General features: G+C 45.2%; 1 protein-coding gene across 1 annotated transcript in view; it reads left to right on the forward strand.

Moving 5' to 3' along the window:
• The window catches only part of LOC146817963 (uncharacterized), a 154,361-nt gene extending 134,862 nt beyond the window's left edge, over positions 1 to 19,499 (forward strand). Inside the window, exons 4-5 of the mRNA XM_085609276.1 lie at positions 7,679 to 7,883; positions 18,327 to 19,499. Of these exons, the coding sequence (XP_085465402.1) occupies positions 7,679 to 7,883; positions 18,327 to 18,451 (330 nt within the window). The 3' untranslated portion in view covers positions 18,452 to 19,499. The remainder of the gene's footprint in view (positions 1 to 7,678; positions 7,884 to 18,326) is intronic.
• The last annotated feature ends 5,653 nt before the right edge of the window (positions 19,500 to 25,152 follow it).

The raw sequence follows: 25,152 nt of genomic DNA on the forward strand, positions 1-25,152 counted from the left end.
GGAAGCCCAAAAGAGCAATATAAAAAAAAAAAGAACAGAAGAAGGTAGAGAAAGCCAAATAGAGATTGAGAAGCAACACTACAGAAGAGGAGAAATATTGCAGTAATTAAATGTGAGGTAACCTAAGCGCATAAAACATATCATACACATATATCAAAAATCTATACCAATATGCATACGAGCAAATAAGGTGATACTACTATAATCAAACAATTAGGCGCCAATGCACCCGGGTAACTGCAAAACCAGTTGAGAATATGCAATAAAATTGTAACATGAAAAGTGAGAAATACAGGGAGAAAAAAGAATAGCATTATAAGGCAGAGATATAGCAGAAGGCAAAGTGAAAAGGAAAAGAGGTAAGATAAGAAGCTAGTGAGAAAAGAGGTAAAAAAGAAAAGGCAATCAGATATTATAACAGCGAAAAATGCCAAAAATATAATAATGATTTAACAATATAAACAAGGCCCGCAAGGACCGAAAGTCTACGATAAGCTGCCAATAGGTCAAGAAGTGATTTTTCCCACATGAGGGAGTATTATTCAGTCCGCATCCGAAGGGATTTTAAGAGGAGAGCGGGACTTGTCCCTTTGTAAGTCTTGTGGGAATGTGGCTGCTGAGACCGACTGTATTGCTGACTTCCTATCTTCTTGTGAGCGATGGAGTCGTTCGAGGTCCCTGCCCCGAGATCTAGGGCTGAATCATTCAGTCCGCATCTGAAGGAGTTTTAAGAGGAGACCTAGACTTGTCTCTTTGCAGATCTTGTGGGAATTGAGGCGACGAAACCGATTGTGATGCAGATTTCCTATCTTCTTGTGAGCGATGGAGTCTTTCAAGGTCCCTACCACGAGGCCGAGGACTACTAGGAGGGCGTCTGCTGCGATCTGGCAATGGAGTAGAAGACTTATAGGGAGAATGGGACTGATCCTGCTGCGAAGATGGAGTGAAAACCTCCATATCTTGAGGTTGAAGACAGTCCAAGAATTGCTGAAGATGCTCTGGGTCATAAAAGTCCTTAGAATCTCCATCTTTGGTGATGCGAAAACGTGCTGGTTCAAATAGGCCATACTTAATGCCTAATTGACGTAGTTGAGGTCGCATAGAGAGAAAGGCTTTCCGCCGCTCATTTGTTTCCTTAGAGAAATCAGCTGCCATATGAATCCGATGGCCATCAAAGGAAAAAGAACCTTGTAACCGAGCAGCAGCCAGTAATTGTCTTGTTTGTTCGTGACGAAGGAAACAGGCAATGATCGGTCGTGGCCGCGCAGCAGGATCATTACGTGGAGGGCCAAGTCTATGAGCCCGCTGTATCTCCAGAGGTGGAGTGAAAGAAATGCCAGTCAGCTTTGGAAGTATACGACACAAAAATGCACTGGAGTTTTGTCCTTCAATGCGCTCTGGAAAACCAAAAAAACGGATGTTGTCCCTCCTACTACGGTCTTCCAAATCAGTGAGCTTGCTATGTAAGAATAAAAGGTCTTGTTCTTTGTTTGGAAGGGAATCAAATCGTTTCTCCATTGCCAGAACTCTGGAGTCCAGGGAATCAACCTTCACATGGAAGCTGGTGAGTTCTGCTCTAATTGATTTGGTCTCCTCAGCCAAGGACGTGATTGTAAGGTTCATGTCATCTAGTCGGCGACTAACCTCAGATATTTCATGCAGAATACGCTGCATAGTTGCCGCCGACGCTTGCCCACCATTAGAGGGCGCAGCGTGATGTGAAGGGGCCGAGGAGGATGCATTGCCTTTCGTTGGCATAGTAGTAGACTGTTTAAGAGCTTCTGCGAAAAGAAGTGGTTTAGGAGTCTTATTTCCTTGCTTGGGAGCAGACATTTGAAGAATAGGCTTGATGGAAACTTTGAAAATACGTGAAGGCGTCTTTCCGTGTGATGAAATACTTATATGTGAGCACAAAAAATATGGCAAAGTGTCGGAATATACAGAGCAGCACAATTAATAACTGTACATATATATGATAATAGGACACTGGCCCCCCCAAAAGAAGAAACCCATGTCTCACTTTCAAACACTGGAATGCGAAAGCATATTTTCAAAAAGTGGTATCTGTGCAATAACAAGGCATCACTTATCGCTATAGTCAAAAGGGCACAGAAATATAGCAGTAATAGAATGAGAAACAGCGTATGTGCGCTTATGGCGGTGGCAGACAAATTTGCGATTATGACGAGACTAAATTAATCAATATTCCAGAATGCAGATTAGTCATGGACCATGCAGGAGCAGAGAACACAATTCCTGACTGAAAAAGTTGACAAGAGCGCTATGACGACATTATGAGGAGACACATTCTAATGTATGTCAGTCAGTCTGCTCTAAAGAGAGCCATTTTCATGAAGCACCAGCTTAAACAATAGTCAAAAAGCGCAAAATTGTAGCTGCAGTGAAGATGAGGGTAAACAACTCTCAAAAGAACGAAAGGTTCCGTTTTTTTAAATTTCAGCTGAGCTTGAGGAACCAGAAATTCCAATTACAAGAGAGCCGTTGACCGTGTGAAGAATGGAATGCACAAATCCTGTGCGAAATGCGCGTCAAAGGTGCTGCAACAGTAGTATGGGAGAAATTAGCCCTACCAGTAGCTGACGAACAGCGCGGCAAAAATCATGGTTCCTGTCAGAAACTCCTGAACTCTGAAGGAGGCGTTGCTGCAGGCATATTGAGGAAGGCGCGGCCAAAGTGAAACCAGGCAGGCGCCCGTTGTCAACATCGGGGGCGCGGCTTCATGAGGAGAGTGAGGCGGCCTGAAGGAACACGTCAGGCAGAGTGCGCCGGGCAACATCACCACAGAACATCGTCGAGGCGGTCAGCAACAGAGAGCCATTGTCATGCCTCCGAAACTCGCCCAAATCCTGCCCCCCATCTTCCGGCTGCAGCAGGGCACGGAGAGGAGATTCCAAAGCCGGTGGAAGGTGAGAATAGTCCGTTAAGGGCTCATCCCGCGGCGGAGCTCACCCGTCAGGCGGCCATCTTCCTGCGTGGCCAGACCACGCCCCCCTAAACAACTGTCTTTGAACAAATCTGTATGCATTGTTATTTGCACTTTTAAGGTCATACTGACCGAAATAACGTTTTTATTGATTTATTGATTGAAAAATACAATACAACAACAATCCCAAACTAGTTTAGAAATATAGATTATATTTTAATAAATAAAAAGGCATCAAAACAATTAAACCCAATCAGCAGAACCGGAGTTATGAATGTTTGAAGTTTTAAGTGTAAAATAGTGCCTAAGAGAACAAAGTGCCAACATGTGTATCTGGTCACGCAAGACTAGGGCAAAGTCAAAAGTTAAGGCCGACCGCAATGGAGCCTGAGTTTGGATACAGAAGGTGAATTGGGCCTGGTCTCTAGTTACCTTCTGACTTAGTAGAATTGTTCAAGAAAAGTTTCAGAGAAGGTAAAGTTCAGAGGGGCAAGGCATTCAGCAGTGTCCGAGGAGGAGGCATTGTTGTAGGTGGGCCGCTAGACGGAGTCGCGGTAAAGAGATTTGCCTTCGGAGTTTATCACCTTTTTGGAAGTCAAAATCCCACAGTGGGGCAAAGCTGCAGGCTGTAGCCAATGAGGGCTCCACAAGGCCAGATACCTTCGGTGAGCGGTCCAGCTGAACATGATTTACTAGTGCAGCGAAGCACGCAACCGGAGCTACCAGGTAGTCAGGCCGACCAGAGATACACCATGGGCGGATTGGTTGGCAGGTAGGTCCTGGTTCCAAGTTTTAGGGTTAGGCAGAAGCAGCAACTCTAATACCACTTCCAAGGGTCCGGGACCTGGGGGGCACCACTTGGGAGGGGGGGGGGGGGGGGGAGAGTAGGGCTCATTTCAGGCAGAGGCCAGGTGCAGGATTTAAGGTCTCTGGAGCTTGATATGTCCTTGCAGCTCACACAGGAGGCCAGCAAACATGCACTTGGAGTCACTCTGGTGGTGCTGGTTTCAAATAGCAAGTCCAGTCCTCTTTCAGTCAGCATGGCAGCAAGGAAGTCCTTCCAGCAGCAGGACAGCAGGTCAGTCATTCATGTAGCAGGGCAGCAGGCAGTCCTTGTTTAGTTGTTTGGGTGACTGTGAGGGTGGGTAAGGGAAGTCACTTTTGGTTGGGACAAGGGTTTTTATTTTCATTTTTGGTTCTGATAGACACTGAGCAGGTTATGTTTAGAGTGGCTAGCTAAGCACATCTTTCTAATTTTTTACAGCGACCCCTGACGAAGAACCTCACAGGTTCGAAATGCATGAGGTTATACTGAAAGTCCTGTAGTGGAATATGATTGACTGCACACGCTCATGTTTAAGCTTGGATTGGCTACAGAAAGTGTTTTGAAAATGCATGAATAAAAATATTCAGTGCAATCTACCTGTCTCCGGATTGTTTCTACAAAAACATAGAGATTAAGACAACGAACATGACAAGTAGACTGGTTTAGCATGGATTACTTGGTTTACATGGAATACTTGTTCTCTTCGAAGCAGTGCGGCAGCTGGAGCCGCTAAAAGCGGCGCTTTTTCTCAGTGTCTTAGACATGCTGTGATGGGACGGTTCACAGCGCTGCTAGCACGCATATACCCTGGCAGTTTCAGCTAAAATGAACGAGCTGATAAGGCAAGGAGTGCATTCGCTATTCAAATTACTCTTACTTTTAGAAAGTTGGCATTTTCTTTCTTTAGCCATTTGGTGCCTGCATCCTGTCTCTGCTCACATGACTGGGTGTAGTTGGCAGTTGGGCTTTGTGTACTCCTCCTTGACATCCACACACAATGGGAACACAGGTGTGACTGAACGGGCCATCACTGGCAGTATGGGAGGGAGGAGCTGACACCAGCCTCCCTTACACCTAAATAGGCTGTGACCAGTCCCCGCACAATGGGCGGCATACCCCATGTAGTTAGTCTGGAGACAGAGCAGGGAAGGCAACATATTTGTGGACATCAAAGGCACGCCTCTAGAAGCTTCTCCCCACCTCAAAGGCACAATTGTATATAAGAGAAGGACCTCAGACACCACCATTTCAGTACACTTCAGGACCTGTGGATTATCTGCCGTGAAGGACTGCTGAAGGACTGCACTCTCCTGGACTGCACTCTTTAGGGCTCCTGCTTTGCTGAGCTGATAGTCTGACTGCTGCCCTCTTGCCTAGGTGAGAAGGACTGGACCGGCCTCTCTTGAACCCAGAACCTAGAGTGACTCCAAGGGCTAGTTGGATGGCCTGCTGATCTGAAGCCTCAGGGACATAGCATACTTCCAAACTCCAGCACCTGGACTCAGCCATCTGTGAATCTACCCTGCCACCCCAGTCCTGGACCCTTGGTAGTGGGCCTAAGGTGCTTGTCTGCAGAACTGAGCCATCTTTTCTGCTGGGCGGCACATCCTGAGCAGAACGAACGCATATCCTTGGCTGAGTGGCACAGCCCAGAAGAGAATCAACAGATCACCATTGCTGTGTAGATTAGACTGGTCACAAAGAGCTGCATTGCCCACCGCAGCTTCTCTGAAGTCACACATCGCACTGGTGGTGCAGTGCACCCACTGCCCAGGTTCTCACATCTCTCATCGATGACAGCCTCCTGGCGGGGTCGGATTCCGCATCGCAGCTTTGCCGCTCCTCGGAACTGACACATTGTCAGCGGAGCACCGCATCCACGATGCCAGGCTTCGCATTGCAAGCCCTGTCAAAAGGATATTCAATGAAATTGCAACAGCACCTCGCATCGCAGCCTCGGCACATCCTGGGACCGATGCATCGCTTCAGCTGCGTTGCGCATCTCCGACCTGGGTCCACACAACACTCCGCAACCAGGATTTAAGGTACTCTGTTTAGCGAGCCTAATCGGGTCCCTGTAGCCAGTCCACACTCCATCGTGGTTGGCTTGAACATGTGACTTTGCCAGTTATCAACGCAACCAGATATACCCAATAGCGCTTTGTGCTTTTTGGCGCTATTTTCACTATAAACGTTAAAATTCAATATCTCCAGTTCTACTAATTGGATTTTTGTCATTTTGGTCTTGTTTTTCTTAATTAAAAATCACTCTATTTTTGTAAATCTGTTGTGGGCTCCTTTTGTGGTGTGTTTTCCCAGTTTTACTGTTTGAAGTGTTGCACAAATACTTAACAAATTGCCTCTAAGTTAAACCTGACTGCTCTGGGCTAAGTTACCAAGAGGGTGAGCATAGGTTAATTTGGAGTTTGCTTGCGCCTTGCCCTGACAAGGATTTTGATTTCTGCTTGACCAGGCCTAACACCACAGTTAACCAACAACCCAATTTCTTACACTATGAATTGCAGGACCGCAATCGTCGATACACTGCGGCTCTAACCTCCTATTTCCAACCCCCGTTTTTCCTTGAGTGTGCAGTCAGGCTCATCTGTTTGTTGGGCAGAGGGATTGCTTGAGAAAGTCACTGATTACTGTACATGTAGGATTCACAACTGATATACATGTTTCGAATCTGCTAGTGATGAGGTAACAGAAGTGTAGCGTACATCTTCATGTCTAGCTATGTACTATGCTGCACTTGCATGTAAAATGTCTACGGATTAACACTACTGAACTCACTGACATTTTGCTTTCATATTGTGGAACTGCATGAAAGGACTGCATGTCCCACATTCCACTATGTGTTTTACATGCATCCAGAGTTTTGTTGCAGTGCCTTGAGGATACTTGACATGTTCTTGATCAGTTTAGCCATGTGCTCTAGAGTTGTGTGTTCCAAAAGGCTGGGTTTTAAGCTGGCCATTATATATTGGTAACAGTAACTGTCAAACATGTGGTTCCTTGGGTTGCCCTCTTCTATTTCTCGCTGTTTCACTACTTCTTCTGGTCAGTTTCTCTGGTATGTAATGCAGAGTACACCATTTTTAGGTCTAGGCTAACAAAGGCTGCGCTTGCGCAGTCTTGCTCGCGAGATTTAATGTTTTCTAGTACGGGGCTTGAACCCGCCCCGCTTCTCCATTGGCTGGCTTCCTAAACGGAGGCCAGCCATTGGAGGAGAGGGGCGTCTGTCCATTTAAGCCCCGTCTTTTTCGGATTTGGGGGTGTGTTTTTTACTTTCTTTCTCTCCTCTGGAATGTAAACATTCCAGCCAATGGGAAGAGGAGAGAAAGAAAAACACGCCCCGAATCCGAACATGACGCTGCATTTCTCCGAGGCATTTCTGCTTGACCTCGGAGAAAGACGTCACTATCGCCCTTTCCTCCCCGCCATTGCTCCTTCAAAGCGATGCCTGTCTCTCTGCTCTGACACATCCCGCTGCAAAGGATTGCAGCCCAAGAGTGCGGCACTAATGGGCCTGAGTGCCTTCACGCAATGTTCCACAGCGATTTAATTAGCACCGTGGGAAGATCTCTGGTGCGGAGGCGGCCGTGCGCCATCTGTCGGACAGGTATCAATTTGAGCGCGTGAATGTGTCCTTTGTAATGTAACTGGTGCTCACGTGAAGCGCTCCAATACCTTTGTGGCTCAATATTAAAAAAACAAGTAAGCTGTCACGGAGGTGTGTTATGTTGTTTAAAGTTTAACTCCACACCGAAATGCACTGGACTCGATGAATATTGGAGCCTACACAGTAGCAAAGCTGTAATTGTTTTTTTGACTGAAAGTTGGGGGTTGAGTGCTGGTCGCGGGGAAGCAGTGGTTTACAGCTGTTTTATTTGTTCTTCATGCAGATGCCGGAGGAGGCAGCGCATGCGCGGTGCTCCCGGGGTCCAGCCACACCCTGGAGCATGGAATTGGCTGCGTCGCCTATTCGCTCAACTTTAGGCTGGAAGCCAAACCCCTCCCCAGAGCCAGCAACAAGCGGATGTGTCCAGGGTATCCAAGGGTACTGCGCGGCGTACGGGAGGCTCCCTGCCCATCCCTGCCCGGGTCGGGGTGAGTACCGCTGGGGACCGCGCGCACTGTGGGCAGGTTGCGAACAATGGACGGAGGGGCATCGTTCCAGCAGCAGGAAGGCAGGACCGCGGGAGGGAGAAAGGGTTTATGTACTCCGTGTGTCGGGAAGAAGTTTCCTCTCAGCCTCACACACGCGTGGGTCAGCCTGGAGAAAACATCGGGACACCCCTTACACCGCTAGATCTTAGAAAACATTGGGACATCTCTTACACCGCTAGACCTTAGAAAACATTGAGACACCCATTACACCGCTAGACCTTCAGGGAAGAGCTTTCCTGTCAAAGTTGTGTGTTCTACCCAGAAACCGCTTGATATTCAGAGAGACCCGCAGGGCACTCTGCTGGCGGCGTTTGATGGCCGCTCTCTCTGGTGATTGCAAATATATCCTTATGTGACTAAACTCTACTCCTCAGAGCTTTATGATATTAACATGTCGAGGCTACTTTCATGTTCTTTTGAAATGCATGGCCCCGAATTAGACGTGTTTGTTTGCACCGTGAACCAAACCTGACTGAGTAAAGACTTTACCAGACTTCGTTAACGTAGCTGGCTTTATTACTACCCCAGTAGCTTCCTTCAGCTCCATTTTATAATTGCCCATTACAGTGGCACTTATGTTTCTCACCTCAGAAGGAGGAAAGGCTGTGCCTGGGTACCAGGGTTCAAAGCTGTGTCTTATGCATCGCAAACATATTTCTGCAAGGCCCAAAGTAACCACTACGCTATCTTTATGTTGCACAATTTCAATGATTTAGCTAATTTTTTTGTATGAGATTATGTAGAAAATTGGTTTGGTTGGAATGCTTGTATGAATCTCAGTGGTCCGCCTTCTAGTCAGGTTTTTGTTGTGCCTGCTAAGCCACTCGGGGCAGAGGCCAACCATATACAAATCAAACTTGGTCGTGCTCTAACATGAACTGTCTGATCCGAACTGCCAGGACAGGTTCCCTCTAGATGTTAACACAAACCGCTCCAGACCAGTTTTGGCCTTTTTTAGCCTTAGCAAAGTGCAGCTTCAGTGCGACTGCTGTGCACTGATATGCAGGGCTTTAGTGGGATTAATAAACTGGGAGGGGGGGGGGAGTTCATCAAAGGGGTGTGGCCGATGTAGTTAAGGGTGTGGCTCACAACACTCAAGCTAAAAATCTGTGCTTAGCATAGCGTGACGTCCGACTGGTATTTTGCTGCGTCTGTCAGGGCATCCAGATATTATATACAAGTAACATTACACCTATAACAAGCCAGGACTATTGGCTTTGTCAGTGGTTGGTAGTTGCATAAGATAAAAAGAGCTGTAACTATGGCTCTGTTGTAAATAACATTGAAAATGCTTCAGTTCTGAGTTGATGAGAGTGTGAAAGACCTATAATGATTCTCTTTGAAGTTGCATCAAAGGCAATGAAGGGTGGCACTGCTGCAGAGTTAATATTTTTTTGTCCACCCTGAGGGTGAGGGTAAAAATGGAGAGCCCGACAGGGACCCATCTCAGCATCTGCTTTGTAGAACTGCTGGTGCTGAACACTGGCAGGACCCGGACCGCTTAAAGCACTGCTGATATGGGTCCCTTGCTCTCACTGTGCCACACGGCTTAACCAGCGCCTCACTTATGTCTGGATACACTCTCAGGTGATTAGTGCTATACAAATTAATATAACTAGTGTGGGGTTGCTTGTGTTCTCGTCTAGAGCAGGCCCGGCTCTAGCATTTTTGATCTAGGAGAGCCATTAGGTCTGGCTCTGAATGGGATTGACTGGGACAGCGCCCTGGGTGGAAAGGACATTTGGTGTTTGTTGTCGGGGTGAGGGTCATTTCTGTGTGAGGGCAAGAGGTATGAGGAAGATGGGAGAAGGGCAGGGGATTGATAGGGTGCTAATAATTACCCCACGGTAGATTAAGGGCTGATTACAAAGTCTTCAATGACACCCGATTGAGACCAATTGGGATGGATGAGCTGCTGTTTGCATGACATTAAGTCAGGCGGCTCCCTGCTGCGCCCCTTGGAATGGAGTGTACCATTGAGTGTTCGAATTTTAAAGTGTAGCGATTTAGATCGATTACAGAAGAAAATGTTTTTTACTCATTTGTTAGTTCAGTCTGTGTCCGCCTCCCAATAAGGTATAGCGACAGAGTAAGAAGGATATTCTCGACTTTGCTATTTCTCTTGTTTCTTTCTTTCTTTGTTGTTGTTTTTTGTTTGTTTTAGAAATGACGCTGTGCACCTAGTATCTGCTGTCATAGCCTGTTTGGGGGGGAAATACTTTCTTGTGAAAGATTCATAAACATGGTTATATAGATTGAACTGCATGTTTCAATTTGAAGTATAGCAGGAAAGGTCCACACTATGTTACCACCTCTGCCCTTAATCAAAGCTGCACTTTGGGAACATATCTCCAAGCACTGACAGTTTAGAGGAGAGAGCAGTAGGCCAATGTCATGAGCAATACCAATAGCTCTAACTTTGACAATGCCGAGACCATTGCATTGTAAATGCTTGTTTCTAAACTCGTCAACCGTCCTCTTTGTCACTCCAACTGCATGGAGGCGCCATTGTTTCCATGTTAGAGTAGTTTTTTGGTTGAGTGTGCCAGTGTCAGAGTTACTTTGTCAAAATGTTTATCATTGGCAACCACAAATTCCTCAACAATGTTTTCCAACTGCTGATGACTGAATGCATGCTTTACTTTCCTTCAACATTTCTCCTTTCCTCCTTTTCAGGTTGTTCACCTCTCTTGTGCTCTACAGGGATAATGAATGAGTGTGATTCATAGTCACAAACTGCAATTCCCTTTTCTGCGATTGCGAACCATAGCAAATCGTCATACATATTGATTTATAAATTGCAAATTCTGATTCAGTAGTTCTGTAGGAAAGTAGGATCTGCTTCTTATGGTTACCTCCACTTTTTGCATTATGTTACACTGTTTTTGACTAGTCTGACTGGGATCCTGCTAATCAGGACCCCAGTCTATCTGCTTTCTCCATAAAATGTCATTTCATGTACTTGGGTACACTCCAGATTGGCTACTGGGGTACCCTTGTGAGTCCTTAGTATATGGTACACATGTACCCAGGGCTTCGGTACCCCAGAGGCCTCCCATGGGCTGAAGCATGTATTATGTCACCCATGAAAGGCCATGCAAAATGGAAATACAGGCCTGCCAATACAGCCTGTGTAAGATGGTGAATGCACCACTTACTTTATATATAGGTTTACTATATCAATAGGTCACTACACTTAAAACCTATAAGTAATCCCTATAGCAGGCATTGACAATCCTGAAGGCAGGATGCTGGGTTTTATGTGAGAGGGTGCCCCTGCATGAGCAGAGCACCTCTGCAGCCTTCGGAGACCATTCTCCCAGGTTGTTGGTAACGCAGCCAGACTTATAGGTAGAGGTGCATCATATGCTCGCGTAAAACTCTCAAACGGCTGCAACAAACCATACTGTGTTTGGTATCAAACACCTTGGAATCATACCTCCACATCGGTAACCGGTGTGGGAGGTATGATTCCACCTTTCAGAAGCGAGCTTCATAGGATCCCTGGTCTTCCTGGTCCAGCCTTCTCGACCCGGACAAAACAAAATGGTTGCTGCCGACCAGAGACACATTTCTGCCCTCCTGCTGCTGAGCCAAGCTCGAGCAGGGGAAGGCAGCACAATAGGCATCCTGTCACAGGGAGGTGTGACCACCTCCCAGATAGGATTTAGTGTATTGGAGCTGGGTGGGTGCACTTCCAAAGTGCCTGAATGTCTGCACAAGGGGCACATTTGGTGGCCCTGTGCATAGTCCAGTTCAAACCAGTCCTGGGAGCCGTTGGCTCCTGTTCTGGCGCAAAACTGGACAAAGGACATGGGAGTAACCTCCCCCTGGCCTGACCCTTTCCCTGGGAGGGTCCCCTGAATCTGTTCCCTGCAAGCTGTTGTTTTGTGGAACTGCTAGAGGTCCCCTTACGACTCCTTTGCCTTCGGCCTGTGGGTCCATTTGAGGTACAACACTGATTTTCTTGGACAACCCTGGTTGCTCCAGGCCTGTCCTGACTCCCCTTGCTGTGGTGAGTCTCCCGGTCCTTTCTGGGCCAGACTGTGACCTACCTCGACCTTCTTTGTGGTTTGCCGCTGCCAAGGCTTGTTGGTGCTCCTGCCGGACACCGACCCCTCAGCCCTCAACATCCTTTGTGGGACAGCTTGAATCTGGCTCCTGATTATCCTCTGCGTCTCCTTGTCCCTGATGCTGTAGAGTCAAAGTTTCCATCTTCACAGACTAAGCACCCGACATGTGTGGGCATTCGTCAACCGAGGCCCTGGCCACTCGTGAGTGACCCAGACTCTGTCCCCTCTGCTTTCAGGTTCCTTCCTTCAAGAATCCACCTGTGGGTTCCACAGGACACTTTTCTTCTTTCCAGCAGTGGCATTTCTTTGAAGACTCCCATTGAGAACGATGGCGGTTTCCAATGCCACTTCAGCCCTATGCACCCAGCTTCCCTGGGATCGGTAACTCTGGTACTTCGGTATCCACGGGTGGGGTGGCTTTCCAACCTTCTGTGTTCCAAAGGGTTTCCTCATAATCCACTGGGAAGGGTCCTTAAACTTTTAAAACTGCAACCACGACTCTCCCATTGAATTGCACGTAGAACGCGGTTGTGTTCTCACACTGCACCCGTCCTCCATGGGGTCCCTACTTACTCATCTTGGGTGGTTCCTTGGGGTCCCAGCGATTCTACAACCTCTAGACACCGTCTTGACTTGAGTCGTGGTTCTTATACCACTATTTTAGTATATGGTTTGTTCTCCCCCTGGAGCCCACAGTGTATTAGTGCTACGTACGATTGTTTATGTGCAGTATTGTGTGCTTTGTGTTTATCTGCATGTAGCAGATACTGTGAGGTATTTAAGGTAGTTTATAATAATAAATATATATTCTTATAACTACTGTGTGGTTCTCCTTTCATTTAACCAATACAATAAGATTGCATTCTGGTAAAACAAGCTGCTTCCCATTCCTTTAAGACTAATCCTGAAGGCTGCTCTCCACAGCTACCACTTGGATAGCTTTCTAAGGTTATCTTTGACCTCTTAAATCAACATAAGGGTTGTTTGGACTGGTGCAAGGTGCCCACTTTAACTAGTGAACATCATATACTAGGCCAACTTCTCACAAGTTCCAATTCACAGAATTGTTTGTTCCGATATTTCAGCCCTAGGGATCCAACCTATGTTCAGGAAGGACAATACATTCAGCCTTGCCAGTGGAAGCATGATGCTCGTAGAGAAAATTCATTGACCTTTTAATTGAAACCAAATTAAACCTACACCCTGTTAAACATAGTTTCTTCTGCTCTACACAGACAATACCCAACTTAAAATTCAATGATAGCTAGAGCAATGCGAATATCTAGTAATTATACCAACATTAGTAGCTTCAACCAAATCCCTGGGGGTTCAGGATTTTAGCTACTCTAAAAATGAAAGATGACTTTGCTAATTCCCTGAAACTATCCATCTATAAACTCCTGCTTCTCAAGAAAATTAAACTGAACATCCCAGAAGGGGGCTATCACCAGGTTGATCAATGGCACTGTTGCACATCGATCAAGGTAATGGTCATCTTGCTGACATTATCAAAGAGTCCTTCAAAGTTGTCAAATCAGCAATTCATGCCTCAGCTGGGCTAGCAGCAAGAGCAAAGAACCTTGACCACATCCTTCCTATCAGTGTTGGTGAAAACTGGCTAATATTAGTATCATTTCCAAGACCCTGTGCATCACATTTAATTTTAAATCAGAGCACATGCTTAATTCAGATAACCTACATGAAAGAAGAAGCATTGGCAAAGCCAATAGGTCTCGCTTTTGCAAGAGTTCGAGCTATTGGCGTTGTGAATGACAATGTCTTTTACCCATGTGTTATGAAGTGGAGTGGATGTGGGGGGTGTGGAGTGGATAATTTGTGGGTTGGATTGGAATTGTTAGTTGTACAATTGTGTGGCATAAAATTGTGTGGTGTGGAGTGCAGTCCTGCAGGGACGCAGAGAGTGAATGCTGTTTTTTCAAAGTGATCAACAATATGGAGCATATTAATGGAAAACTTTATATAAGAACGCATCACAAGAAGAATCATGTTTGCTTCAACACAGGCGAAAATTGTGTCGGCTTAAGTGCAGTTGGTTCGCCACCCTGCAAACATATCTTTCTAAAATCCAGTAAAAAAAAAAATGGCCTTGAGAAATGTAAGCTTAGAGTTGACACAATATAAAAAAACAAAACTGGAAGAATAGAAGGGCAATAAGTAGAGGGGCATGCAGAACTGTAAGAAATTTATGATCTAAGTGTTATGCACAGTAAATTACTAGTTATAGAGACCAATATCAACTATAGTGGTTGAAAGCTATTAAGCCGCAGGCTGTGCTCTGGAGTAAGAGGCAAACTCTACAACAGGGGTCACTGGCTTCATGCGGCAAGGAAGGACCAAATTGTGTGGCCGTATTGGCTAAATGATGTGGCAAGAAAAGGCAAATTATGCAACCTAATGTGGTACATTTTGTGATATTACTTCATAATGTTGCCATTTTTTATATGTTAACACTGTCTGTGGAAACTTTTTATCTCCTTAGTACCAGTGTAACATCCAAATACAGTAATAAGCAACTGACAGATGACTGGACAACCTTTGCATAAGGCCTTCAATTGCACAGCAACACAGGTCACAGTAATTTCAGTAGCATTTGACTTGTTTGAGCTAGAATATCTTTTGTTAAAATCTGAAGATTAGGCAGCATGTGATGAACTGAGTGGCAAATGCGGCAAGTCCATAATTATGCGGCAACCGCCACAGCTCGAGAATTGATTTATTTCATCACCCCTGCTCCACAGTAAGCAGTATCCTCAGCCCTCCTTGAATCCTTATTCAAGCGGACAATGCAGTTGCAAATGGTTTCCCCTGAAGCCAGCTGTTTAGGTCTCGCCTAGCGATGCAGCACGAATGTGCTGCCATCGCTTTGCGAGGCATGCAGTATACACTGTAGTGTGGAGGCTTCGTGGAAGCTCCACCCACTCTCTGTCTGTTGGCTTTTGTCTTAAATGCTGCCTTCCGATTGGTTTGAGGCTTATTAGTCCCTCCTCAGTCATCATTTGTATCCTTCCACGGCTACTGGCCCCTTTACTCCTAACTCTATTTTCTTCCCTGTCTCCCCCAGCCCCCTCCCCACCCCCTCCCTCAGTCTATGACTTCTCCCACCCCTTCACCCCCGTTTGTGTCTTTTTGTGTCTTCAATGCAAAAGGACTCGTGTAAATCACAACCTGCTTTGTTTACATTTAGCGCACCGTGCGCACTTTCACTTTCTAAGCAGCTGGACAATCGAGCCGGTGCTGTTTGTGTCTTCAATGCAATAGGACTCTTGTAAATCACGACGTGCTTTGTTTACGTTTAGAGCACCGTGCCACTGGTCCAACTCCCTGTCGCTGTCTCAAGCCGTGGGGGAGGCTGGTCAGTTATCGTCGATAAAGAAGGAGCCGGGAGGGCAGCCCATTGTTTAGCACCCTTGCCACCGCGCCCCGCCATTGCAGTTAAAGGATGCCCCTGCTGAGAGACCGGAGGCAAAAGAGTCGACCTCCGAACAATCAGCCAGTGCCGCCGGTCCGCTGAGGCAGCTTTGACCGAAAACGCCTGCTCCGAAAATCCTCACATGTTTAGGAGGCAGCGTGTGGTTGCCTGATAAGGATACAGACGAGGATGTGAGCTGAATCAACACATCCAGGTGAAATATGCAGTATACAGTCCAGCGCCATGAACTGTGGGGCATTATTAGGTGTTTGGATTCCCATCACTGTATGAGGTACCACGTTGGACTGCTAGTACCATCATGCAGTTCTCCTGGAGTCCAGCGGCATTATGTCACCCACCTGACTTCAGTAGGAGGAGCTAAGAGACTGCTTATCAGGAGTGATCTCCGAGCCAACAGATGAATTTACCAGCCTGTGAGACCGGCACTGATGACGGCCATGATGGCCAGAAACGCGTCTGCCATAGTTCCACGGACTGTTTAGCAAAAGCTGGGAATTTGCTCATTAAATCCTTTACTTTATCCGGAGCTGTGTCCTGCTTGCTTTTTTAAGTAAGGTGAGCGTTGGAGTGCATATACAGCCGGTTTTGCTGATACCGGCTTTGGACATGCCCTTTCGGTCAGGAGCACCGTGTTTTCAGCAAATCTTTTGGAGGAGTACGACGAGTACAAACACGGTGCCCCCCCGAGCGAAAACTACTGCCACTGGGCTGTTATGTTTGCGAGGGGAGAGAGGAGGCAGCGTGTGGTTGCCTGATAAGGATACGGACGAGGATGCGAGCTGAATCAACACATCCAGGTGAAATATGCAGTATACAGTCCAGCGCCATGAACTGTGGGGCATTATTAGGTGTTTGGATTCCCATCACTGTATGAGGTATCACGTTGGACTGCTAGTACCATCATGCAGTTCTCCTGGAGTCCAGCGGCATTATGTCACCCACCTGACTTCAGTAGGAGGAGCTAAGAAACTGCTTATCAGGAGTGATCTCCGAGCCAACAGATGAATTTACCAGCCTGTGAGACCGGCACTGATGACGGCCATGATGGCCAGAAACGCGTCTGCCATAGTTCCACGGACTGTTTAGCAAAAGCTGGGAATTTGCTCATTAAATCCTTTACTTTATCCGGAGCTGTGTCCTGCTTGCTTTTTTAAGTAAGGTGAGCGTTGGAGTGTATATATATATATATATATATATATATATATATATATATATATATATTCACCATACGACTCCCACCTCAAACTCGGGGCGGGTGCTATCTCCCTTCAGTGAGGGTGGGACCTAACTCTTGCTACACAGCAACTCCGATACGATTTGTGGAACTCGCAGGCTCATTTCAGGCTTTATTTGTTAACAGCAGACACGTTTCGGTGTTCATCGCCTTTTCAATGCTGTGAAGCTTGTTCATGGTACACAGTATGAGATTGGACAATCATACTGTGTCCACTTCAGCCATTGGATAATACTGGGCCAATTGGAGGGCTCTGATGTTCCGTTCGGCCAAAGTCCAATTGCTTTAATCGCCATTTCCATTGCCCATGTCCTTCGCCACAGCTGCCAGATTTGATATGATATTTTCCCCGCAGGTGTCGGATAAATAACTGGCATCCCCAAGTTTGAATAACATACGACTCCATGATTGTATTATCAAATCACTCATGGATCTCAGGCTCAGCAAGAAAAAATACCATAGGGATACTCAAAATAATCTCTCTTTTGCCCAGAGACAGGCAATAGTGTCCTACATGCCCTCAGTAGCCAGCCTGAAGCACTCAAATGGAGTATAACTTACGGTGAGCTGCTTAGGGCCAAAAGGAACTGTAACAATCTTGAGGCGTATTCGGATGAGAGAGACAACATCAGCAGTAGGTTTCGCACCAGAGGCTACCCTAACTGGGTCCTGAATGAAGCGAAGGATCATGCAGAAAGAGTAGAGAGAACCTACACTCTACGAGATAAATCTGACGGCGTAGATGATGACAGGGCGGGTCCACGGATGATTCTCACTTATAACTCAGTCACACAAGATCAAACGCATATTTGCAAGACACTGGGATATCCTGAAATCTGATGGTGTCTTGGGAACATGCATAACTGAGAGACCCACTATAACATACAGGAGGGACAGGAACATACGTGATCTGGTGGTCAAAAATGATATCACCAACTACCCCACCACTGCTGGTCATGGCCTCATAGGATTTTTTCCATGTGGCCACTGTAAAGCGTGCAGACAAAGCAAATTTAAAGGTACTCTTGAATATAGGGGTATATTCAGAAAAATCACTCAGTTCTTGACCTGTAGCACTAGTTTTGTTATTTATGCCATCGAGTGCACATGTAAACTTTGATATATTGGCAGTACAACATGCTCAGCAGAGAAGAGGGTCTTGGAACATATTAGGGCCATAACTCACAATGACCCTAAATAATCGGTCGCCCAACACTTCAATGAACACCATTTTTCTAATGTTTCCGACTTGCGTTATCTGATACTTGAACATTTCCCTAGAAATCCCAGAGGTGGGGATAGGATACTTGCTCTCAGGCAGCGAGAATCTAGATACATTATAGATTTTCAAACTAAAAGCCCGGGAGGATTGAATATGGATGAGGAATTGTCCATACACTTGAAAGTAGGACCATAAACCCACTGTTGGGTACTGTTTATACATTATGTGTGGGTTTACGGACACGGCTGTGTTTGCAACTTACATATTTTAACCTTTCAGGTCTTTCTGCTTTTACCCCTTCGAGAATGTGCTTCTGATATTATGTATACAGTATAGAGTGACTTGTTGTTACATGATTTTAACTGAATTTTAATAATTTTTTGTGTTTTATGTTTTTCTACAGGAGAGAAAGAAGGGGCCCCCTCACATGTATTCACCGGCACAGGCATCCTACCCTTTTCCTCTGATTTATTCTGCACCTCTTCACACGGTATTGCTAAAGTATCCGTTCACCAGCAGTTCACCTAGAAATGCACCTGCCATGTTGTTGATATATTTTTTTATAAATTAAGACTCGGTTGTTGTTAGCTCATTAGGAGAGACACTGGCCTTGTTGGGCCTTTTTGTGCCTTCAGATTTTATCGGTTGGCACTTCAACTGAGTCCCTTGAATTACACTGATGGAGATAAGCTCCCTAACATTGATAGCTTTTTAGTTGCCTTTCAGTTGGGTATAGGCATTTGCCCCAACCTGACTGCACCTTTGCAGTTTTAACTTTATGTTTTCAGACATTAGGCGCATTACTCATAGCTGCACGGTATTTATATTGCGCTTACTTGCAATTTGCCTTTATAGCGCTTCGCTTCTATCAGGGGTCCACTTGGAGACTTACTAACTGTTATCTTGGATTAGGTTACTTTCTTCATTTATTATGATATGTTTATGTATTTGATACTTCTAGACCTTTAGCCTAAGCGCATTATTACAGTGGGGTATAGCACTGCTACTTTGTCACACTACAATTGTGCAACTCTATCTTTATATTCATTTTGGATTTTATTAATGAGCATTTAGCATAAATGGGCCATATCATGTGAAGTATTTTACTTTGAATCATGAACTAAGTGTGCTTTTCTCTATTTATGTTTACCACCTTAAGATGGCCGCCGAGACCATTGTAATGTTGGTCCTATGTTCATTTGTTTAGACACACACTAGACTTACTGTAATATCTTTGTTGTGCTTAGCAATGTAATTTAGAGATGAAATTGCACGAATCAATATGTTATTAGGATTCTTAACATGAACCTCCAACTCATTTGGGCATATTGTATTTTACATCATTGTTTAATCATGCATAATATGCTGCTTTTCACTAATTTAGCTCACCATTCTAAGATGGCCGTTTAGATGTTTGTTGAATTTATTTTCAATTTATTTTAAGACCTATGTCTATTTTCATTGTGCTCATGGTCTTGGTGAAAACTTTATTTAGTGACTGCTGTATTGTGCACATTTACATGTGATCAAGGCTTCTTCCAAAATGCGTTGTGTGAATTAAATACTTGGACCTCCATACTTGGTGATTGCCTTGTCTTCCTGAGAGTGTATGTTAATGTGTTATGGAACTTGGATACTTGAATTACCGGCACGCTCCGCCGGCATGTACACCACCCTTCATGGGTCCCAGCATCCCGGAAGGAGCAACCTTGGCTGTTTTATTTATATATATATATATATATATATATATATCACCTACTGGTGGTCACCAGTAGGTAGTTATAGTTAGGACCTAGTTACCATAGGAAAATCGCAATATATATATATTACCTACTGGCGGTCGCCAGTAGGTAGTTATAGTTAGGACCAAGTTTCCATAGGAAGAGCATTTTTTGTTTTGCTTTTAACTTTGGCGTCATTTGGTGAATCTTCATGAAATTTTCCAAACTAATTCTTTGTTCATATCGGCTCTGAAATCTACATACCAGCTACAAAGGTGAGGTAGAAATTAACAAGGTGTGTTATGTGTTCTGTAGTAGTGATTAAGTATTTGAGGTGATATTTTTAGGTTTGAAAGTATTTTTTATTTGAAAATAATATCCTGTTAGTAAAGTGTGGTGCTTCATATTGGTTAGAAAATATGCATAAAGATTGACCTGTTGTTATATAAGTACTTTATATATGTTTAGGAATTTTTTACAAAGCAGAAATGTAGTTTGTCATCTTTAAAGGACTGTATGGTTTTGAAAATGAGGTACAGCGTTAATTTGGGTTTGTTAATGTATTCAGGCGAGATAAACAAAATGTCCCACGTTTGCAAATTATACTTTTTATCGAAGTAGTGGGGAAGGGGGGGTAAGAGATGTATGTGTTATTAAGTTAAAAGCAGAAAATCAAAGCCAGAATTGTTATGTGGACAGGTTGTGGTCTCATTTTTGACAGTGAGAGGTAGATTTGAATATAAGTCTAGGGGGCATATTATCAAGAAAGGCGCTAAACTTATCGCCGCTTTAGCGGCAGGAAACTGCCGCTAAAGCGGCGATAATGGGCTTGTTAATATGCACTTGAGAAATCCAATAGAAGCCCATGTCCTGGTGTGAACCTGGGCTTCTATGGGAACTTTCGGTGGCACATTATCAGGCCCATTATCGCCGCTTTAGCGGCAGTTTCATGCCGCTAAAGCGGCGATAATTTTAATGCCTTTCTTGATAATATGCCCCCTGGTAGGTTGTTGTACTGTGAGGCCGTCTACAGTGTTTGTAGATTACATGGAGAGGAGATGGAGATAGTAAAAGTGATACGTTCCTTTTATATGTACGCATAGTTTGAATCATTTGAATATAGGTTGGGATATAATATGAACATGGTTTCTGGTTTGCATTAGGGTATAGTTAATAGTTTTAGTAGTTTGTGACTAGTGAATAATAAAAAGGTAGATATACTAAAATATATGGTAGTAAAGGTATTAGTTATTGTCGGTTCTTATGAAATAGAAGTGGTTGGGGAGTGTTTCTTTAGAAGAGATGTTTTATAAATGTGTGAGAGATAAAAAAGAAATGAAAATGTTCGGTATATTTTCTGTATGACTTTCTTGACAAATTAGTAAAGTACATGCCATTACAAGTGATAGTAATTGTCAGGCTGTGTTCCTGTGCTGAATATGCGTAGGTGTTTAAGCAGTCCCGGTTTTACCGGTGCTCAGTTTCACTATCTCTTTTGAGACACTCGTCAATTTTTTCATTCAATTTAATGTCCTTAATATACATACAGTAAAGGGATGGTATATCAAAAGTTTGGGAATTACAACTTTGTTTACTCTCCCCATTCTCTGCTATACACTGTACAGAGTGTTTAAATGACTTTATTAAAATACAGATGTATACCTAGTATAGGTGGTCTAGTGCCACTGGGCCCATTTATAAACCATGCTATGTGATGCTTTATGTTTTACCTGCCAATGTGCATGTTTGAATACTTTTGGATGATAAGAGTTATGGAAGACACCTTTAAAAATTAAGCCTGAGTATGGGTATAGTGGCGCTACTAGGAATGGTGGTGGTTTCTCTTTAATTTCGTACGGTTAAGCAATGGCGGGGGTGGGGTGGGGGAGGTGGGTATGTTGGTGATTAAAACACAGACTTTAGTTACGTGCAGATGTCTAGCTACTAAAGGTGATGTAGTACCACTGGGACCATTTATAAAGCGCCCTATGGCATGGTATATGTTTTACCCGCAAATTTGCATGTTTTAACATGTTTTGCTGATGAGTGTTTCGGGAGATATCTGATGAAATTAAGCCTCTGTATGGCTATAGTGGAGCTTTCAGGTTTGCTGGGGCTCTTTGTTTTATTGCGTAAAGTTAAGCAAGGGCGGGTGTGGAGGTGGTGTAGTGGTACTGGGATTATTTATAAAACGCCTTATGGTATGGTGTATGTTTTTCTTGGAAAATTGCAGGTTTCAATACCTTTTGCTGATGAGCATTCCGGCAGATACCTGTTGAAATTAAGGCTATGTATTGCTATAGTGACGCTAACGGGAGTGCTGGGGCTTGTTGATTACGTACGGTTAAGCAAAGGAAGGGTGGTGTTGCTGATTATAACACGGAGATTTGTAACGTGCATATGTGTAGCTAGTAAAGGTGATGTAGTGCCACTGGGTCAATTTATAAAGTGCTCTATGGCATGGTACATGTTTTATCTGGAAATTTGCATGTTTTAATACCTTTTGTTGCTGGGCGTTCCGGCAGAGACTTGTTCAAATGATATCCCTGTATTGCTATAGTGGCTCTACCAGGTTTGCTAGGGTCTTTCTTTGATTTCGTAAGGTTAAGCAAGAATGGGGATGGGGGTGATGTAGTGGCACTGGGCCCATTTATAAAGCGGTTTATGGTATGGTATACGTTTTTCTTGCAAATTTGCATGTTTTAATACCTTTTGGTGATGAGTGTTCCAGCAGACAGCTACACAAATCACACAACATTTCTGTGGATAACAAATCTTCATGCTGATAGACACTCTTGCACTATGGTAGAAGGCTGCCAGCGTTGATTGCAACTTATGAAACTTGGTGCCATTGTACATTTAAATGGAAGCTTGGATCATTTCTTTGTTACTATGGTGCAGTGAGGGCCTTAAGTGGGAAAAAAACTGTGGGTGCTCTAAATGGGGTGGGCGGGGCAAACCTGTTAAAGGGGTGTGGGCTATCCAAGTAGGGGCGTGGTCTACATGAAGATAACTAGCATTGTGTGCTTAAGAAAATCCCCTCGAATTATCCTACGTTCGCTCACGTAGCATGATGTCTCCACTTGTCAGTAGTGAGCAAAATGAGCATGCGCACATCGATGTGCATGCTCTGACTGCAGTGCAATAAAAAACAGAAAACTTGACTACCTTTGCAAGGGCCGAAAATAGAGCCCGATAGAGACCCGTTTTGAGTTTTTCTGAAAATAACTGCCGGTGCTCAGAGCCGGCCCACTTAAAGCCCTGCATCCATTCATCCTAAGCACTGCTCCATCCAACCATCTTTCAATTCATTCAGACACTCCTACCTACATACATACATCTGTCCCTGCAGTTATTCTAAGTATCTATCAGCCCACTCACCTATGGTAAGCACTGTGCCATCCATCCAGTTACATGCCCATATATTCATACATACATCTGTTCCAGAACCAATCCTATGCGTCTATCAGCCCACTGTGTATCCTAAGTACTGGTCCATGCATCCATTTATCCTTCCATTCATCCATATATTCATACATACATCCATCTAGCTATCCATTCATCCATCTGGCCATCCATCCAGTCGCTCTTTATTCAACTATCCGTCCTTATTTTCTCTCACTCTCCGCCGCCGATCCTAAATACTGCGTATTATACTCATCCACCCAGCCTCTTAAGGGGCCGAAAAGGCTGGCAATAATCATTGAGAGGCAGATGAAGTTTCTGATAAAGAACAAGAAAGCTTTGATTTGCTCTTTGTGGACCAGAGTTCACCACCCTTCTCTGGTGGTGTTTTAAACAAATTTTGATGCAGGGAAAGAAATGTAAAGCAGCTTTTCAGTGTAAGACGTGAAAGCGGCGATAATGGGCTTGATAATATGCCCTTGTCAATTCCCATAGGCAGCCAGGTTGTGGTGTGAAGCTGGGCTTCTATGGGAATTCACAAGGGTATAATATCAAGCTCATTATCGCTGTTTTAGCGGCAGTTTCCTGCCGCTAAAGCGGCGATAATTTTAACGCCGTTCTTGATAATATGCCCCTTAGTGAACCAGGCAAAGCGTGTGTTTTCATAGCTCTACAACAACACCCTGTGAAAGGTGAGAGCAGGGTTGTGATGGAGTCGGCTGCATGTGGTCATCTCCAAAGGCGCAACCAGAGCGAAATTTTTGGGGAGGCTAGTTCTTTCAGCAATAGGCAGAGTGGGGATGTGGGGGCTCTAAAAATTTTCCCCCTCCCTCCCTCCCTATCCCAACTCCCCCAACTTCCCCCCCTTCTCTCCCAGGTACCGGTGTGCAGCTGTGCCGTGTGAGCGTGTCAATGAGGTGTCTCCTAAGCTGTATTCGCGGACTGAGGGGCGTCAGTAAGTCTGAGCAAGCGGAGGTATTTGGGGCATGTGACTTTGTTAAATTCCTGTGCCAACAACGAAAGGATGGGGTGCCAGATAGTACGAAAGGAATCTGCGGAGTGGGTGAGATTAGCGTGTATCCGTTCCATCCCAATAATATACCACAATTTATGCAGCCACCCAGTGTGCGTCGGACGAGTTTGCGTGCCCCAAAGCGATAAGATATTGCTGCGCCCATTACTAGCCCCTTTTGTTTCCCCCGAATGGATTTCAATGGGAAGGTGAGTGAGTTGGGCAACCCTAGGAGGGCATAGGCAGGAAAGCGGGGTATTTCGGTTTCAAAATAAGTGTCGATATCATTGAGGACTGCTGTCCAGTAGCCTGTCACCTCCCTACAGTCCCAGAGGATGTGCGTCAGCGTTCCCTCCTCATCGCAGCCCCTCCAGCAAGTGGGACTCCGATCTGGGTTAATTTTGTGCTGTCTGGCCGGGGTCAGGTACCAGTAAAGGGTGACTTTAACTGCCGCTTCCTTGCTGGCTGTGTTCCTGGCAGTGTGATTCGCTCTATAATAGATCTGTTGCCATTCCTTTAGCGAGAGGGTCCTGCCCAGTTCTATCTCCTACCGTCGCTGCCCCGCCGAGCGCTCCAAGGGTGCCGGTGGGCGTAACAAGAGGTATAAGTCAGGGATCAACTTCCGGTCAGAATGCTTTGATAATAGCCATTTCTCATAGGTCGTAAGGTGTCTGCTAACCAAAGTGCGCGTGTCGGGGTGAAGTAGCCAATGGCGAAGTTGGAAATATTTAAATCTTTTGGGGTCCCTGATCCCATGCCAAGTAGACAACTCAGTGTATGGGAGGAACCCGTCTAGATCGAAGAGGTGTCCAGCAGATCTACAGGCCGAAGCTCGCCACTGTGGGAATGCCCGTGTATCGAATCCCGGGGGGAAATCCGGGTTGTCAAATAAGGGCGTGAGCGGCGACGGGAAGGAAGTAAGGTTCCGTTGGGTCGCCACCGCATCCCACACACGTAGTACGGAGCGAGTGATGGGAGATCTCCTGGGATATAGCCACTGCGTCCGGCTTTGATTCAGCTGTGGGCGAGCGCCTGCGCCCCACCCTCCGCCATCTGCTCCCTGTCGCTTGCTGCGAGGGGCTGGGGGAGGA

The sequence above is a fragment of the Triturus cristatus genome, chromosome 6, assembly GCF_964204655.1.
Source record: "Triturus cristatus chromosome 6, aTriCri1.1, whole genome shotgun sequence".
Taxonomy (NCBI): Eukaryota; Metazoa; Chordata; class Amphibia; order Caudata; family Salamandridae; genus Triturus; species Triturus cristatus.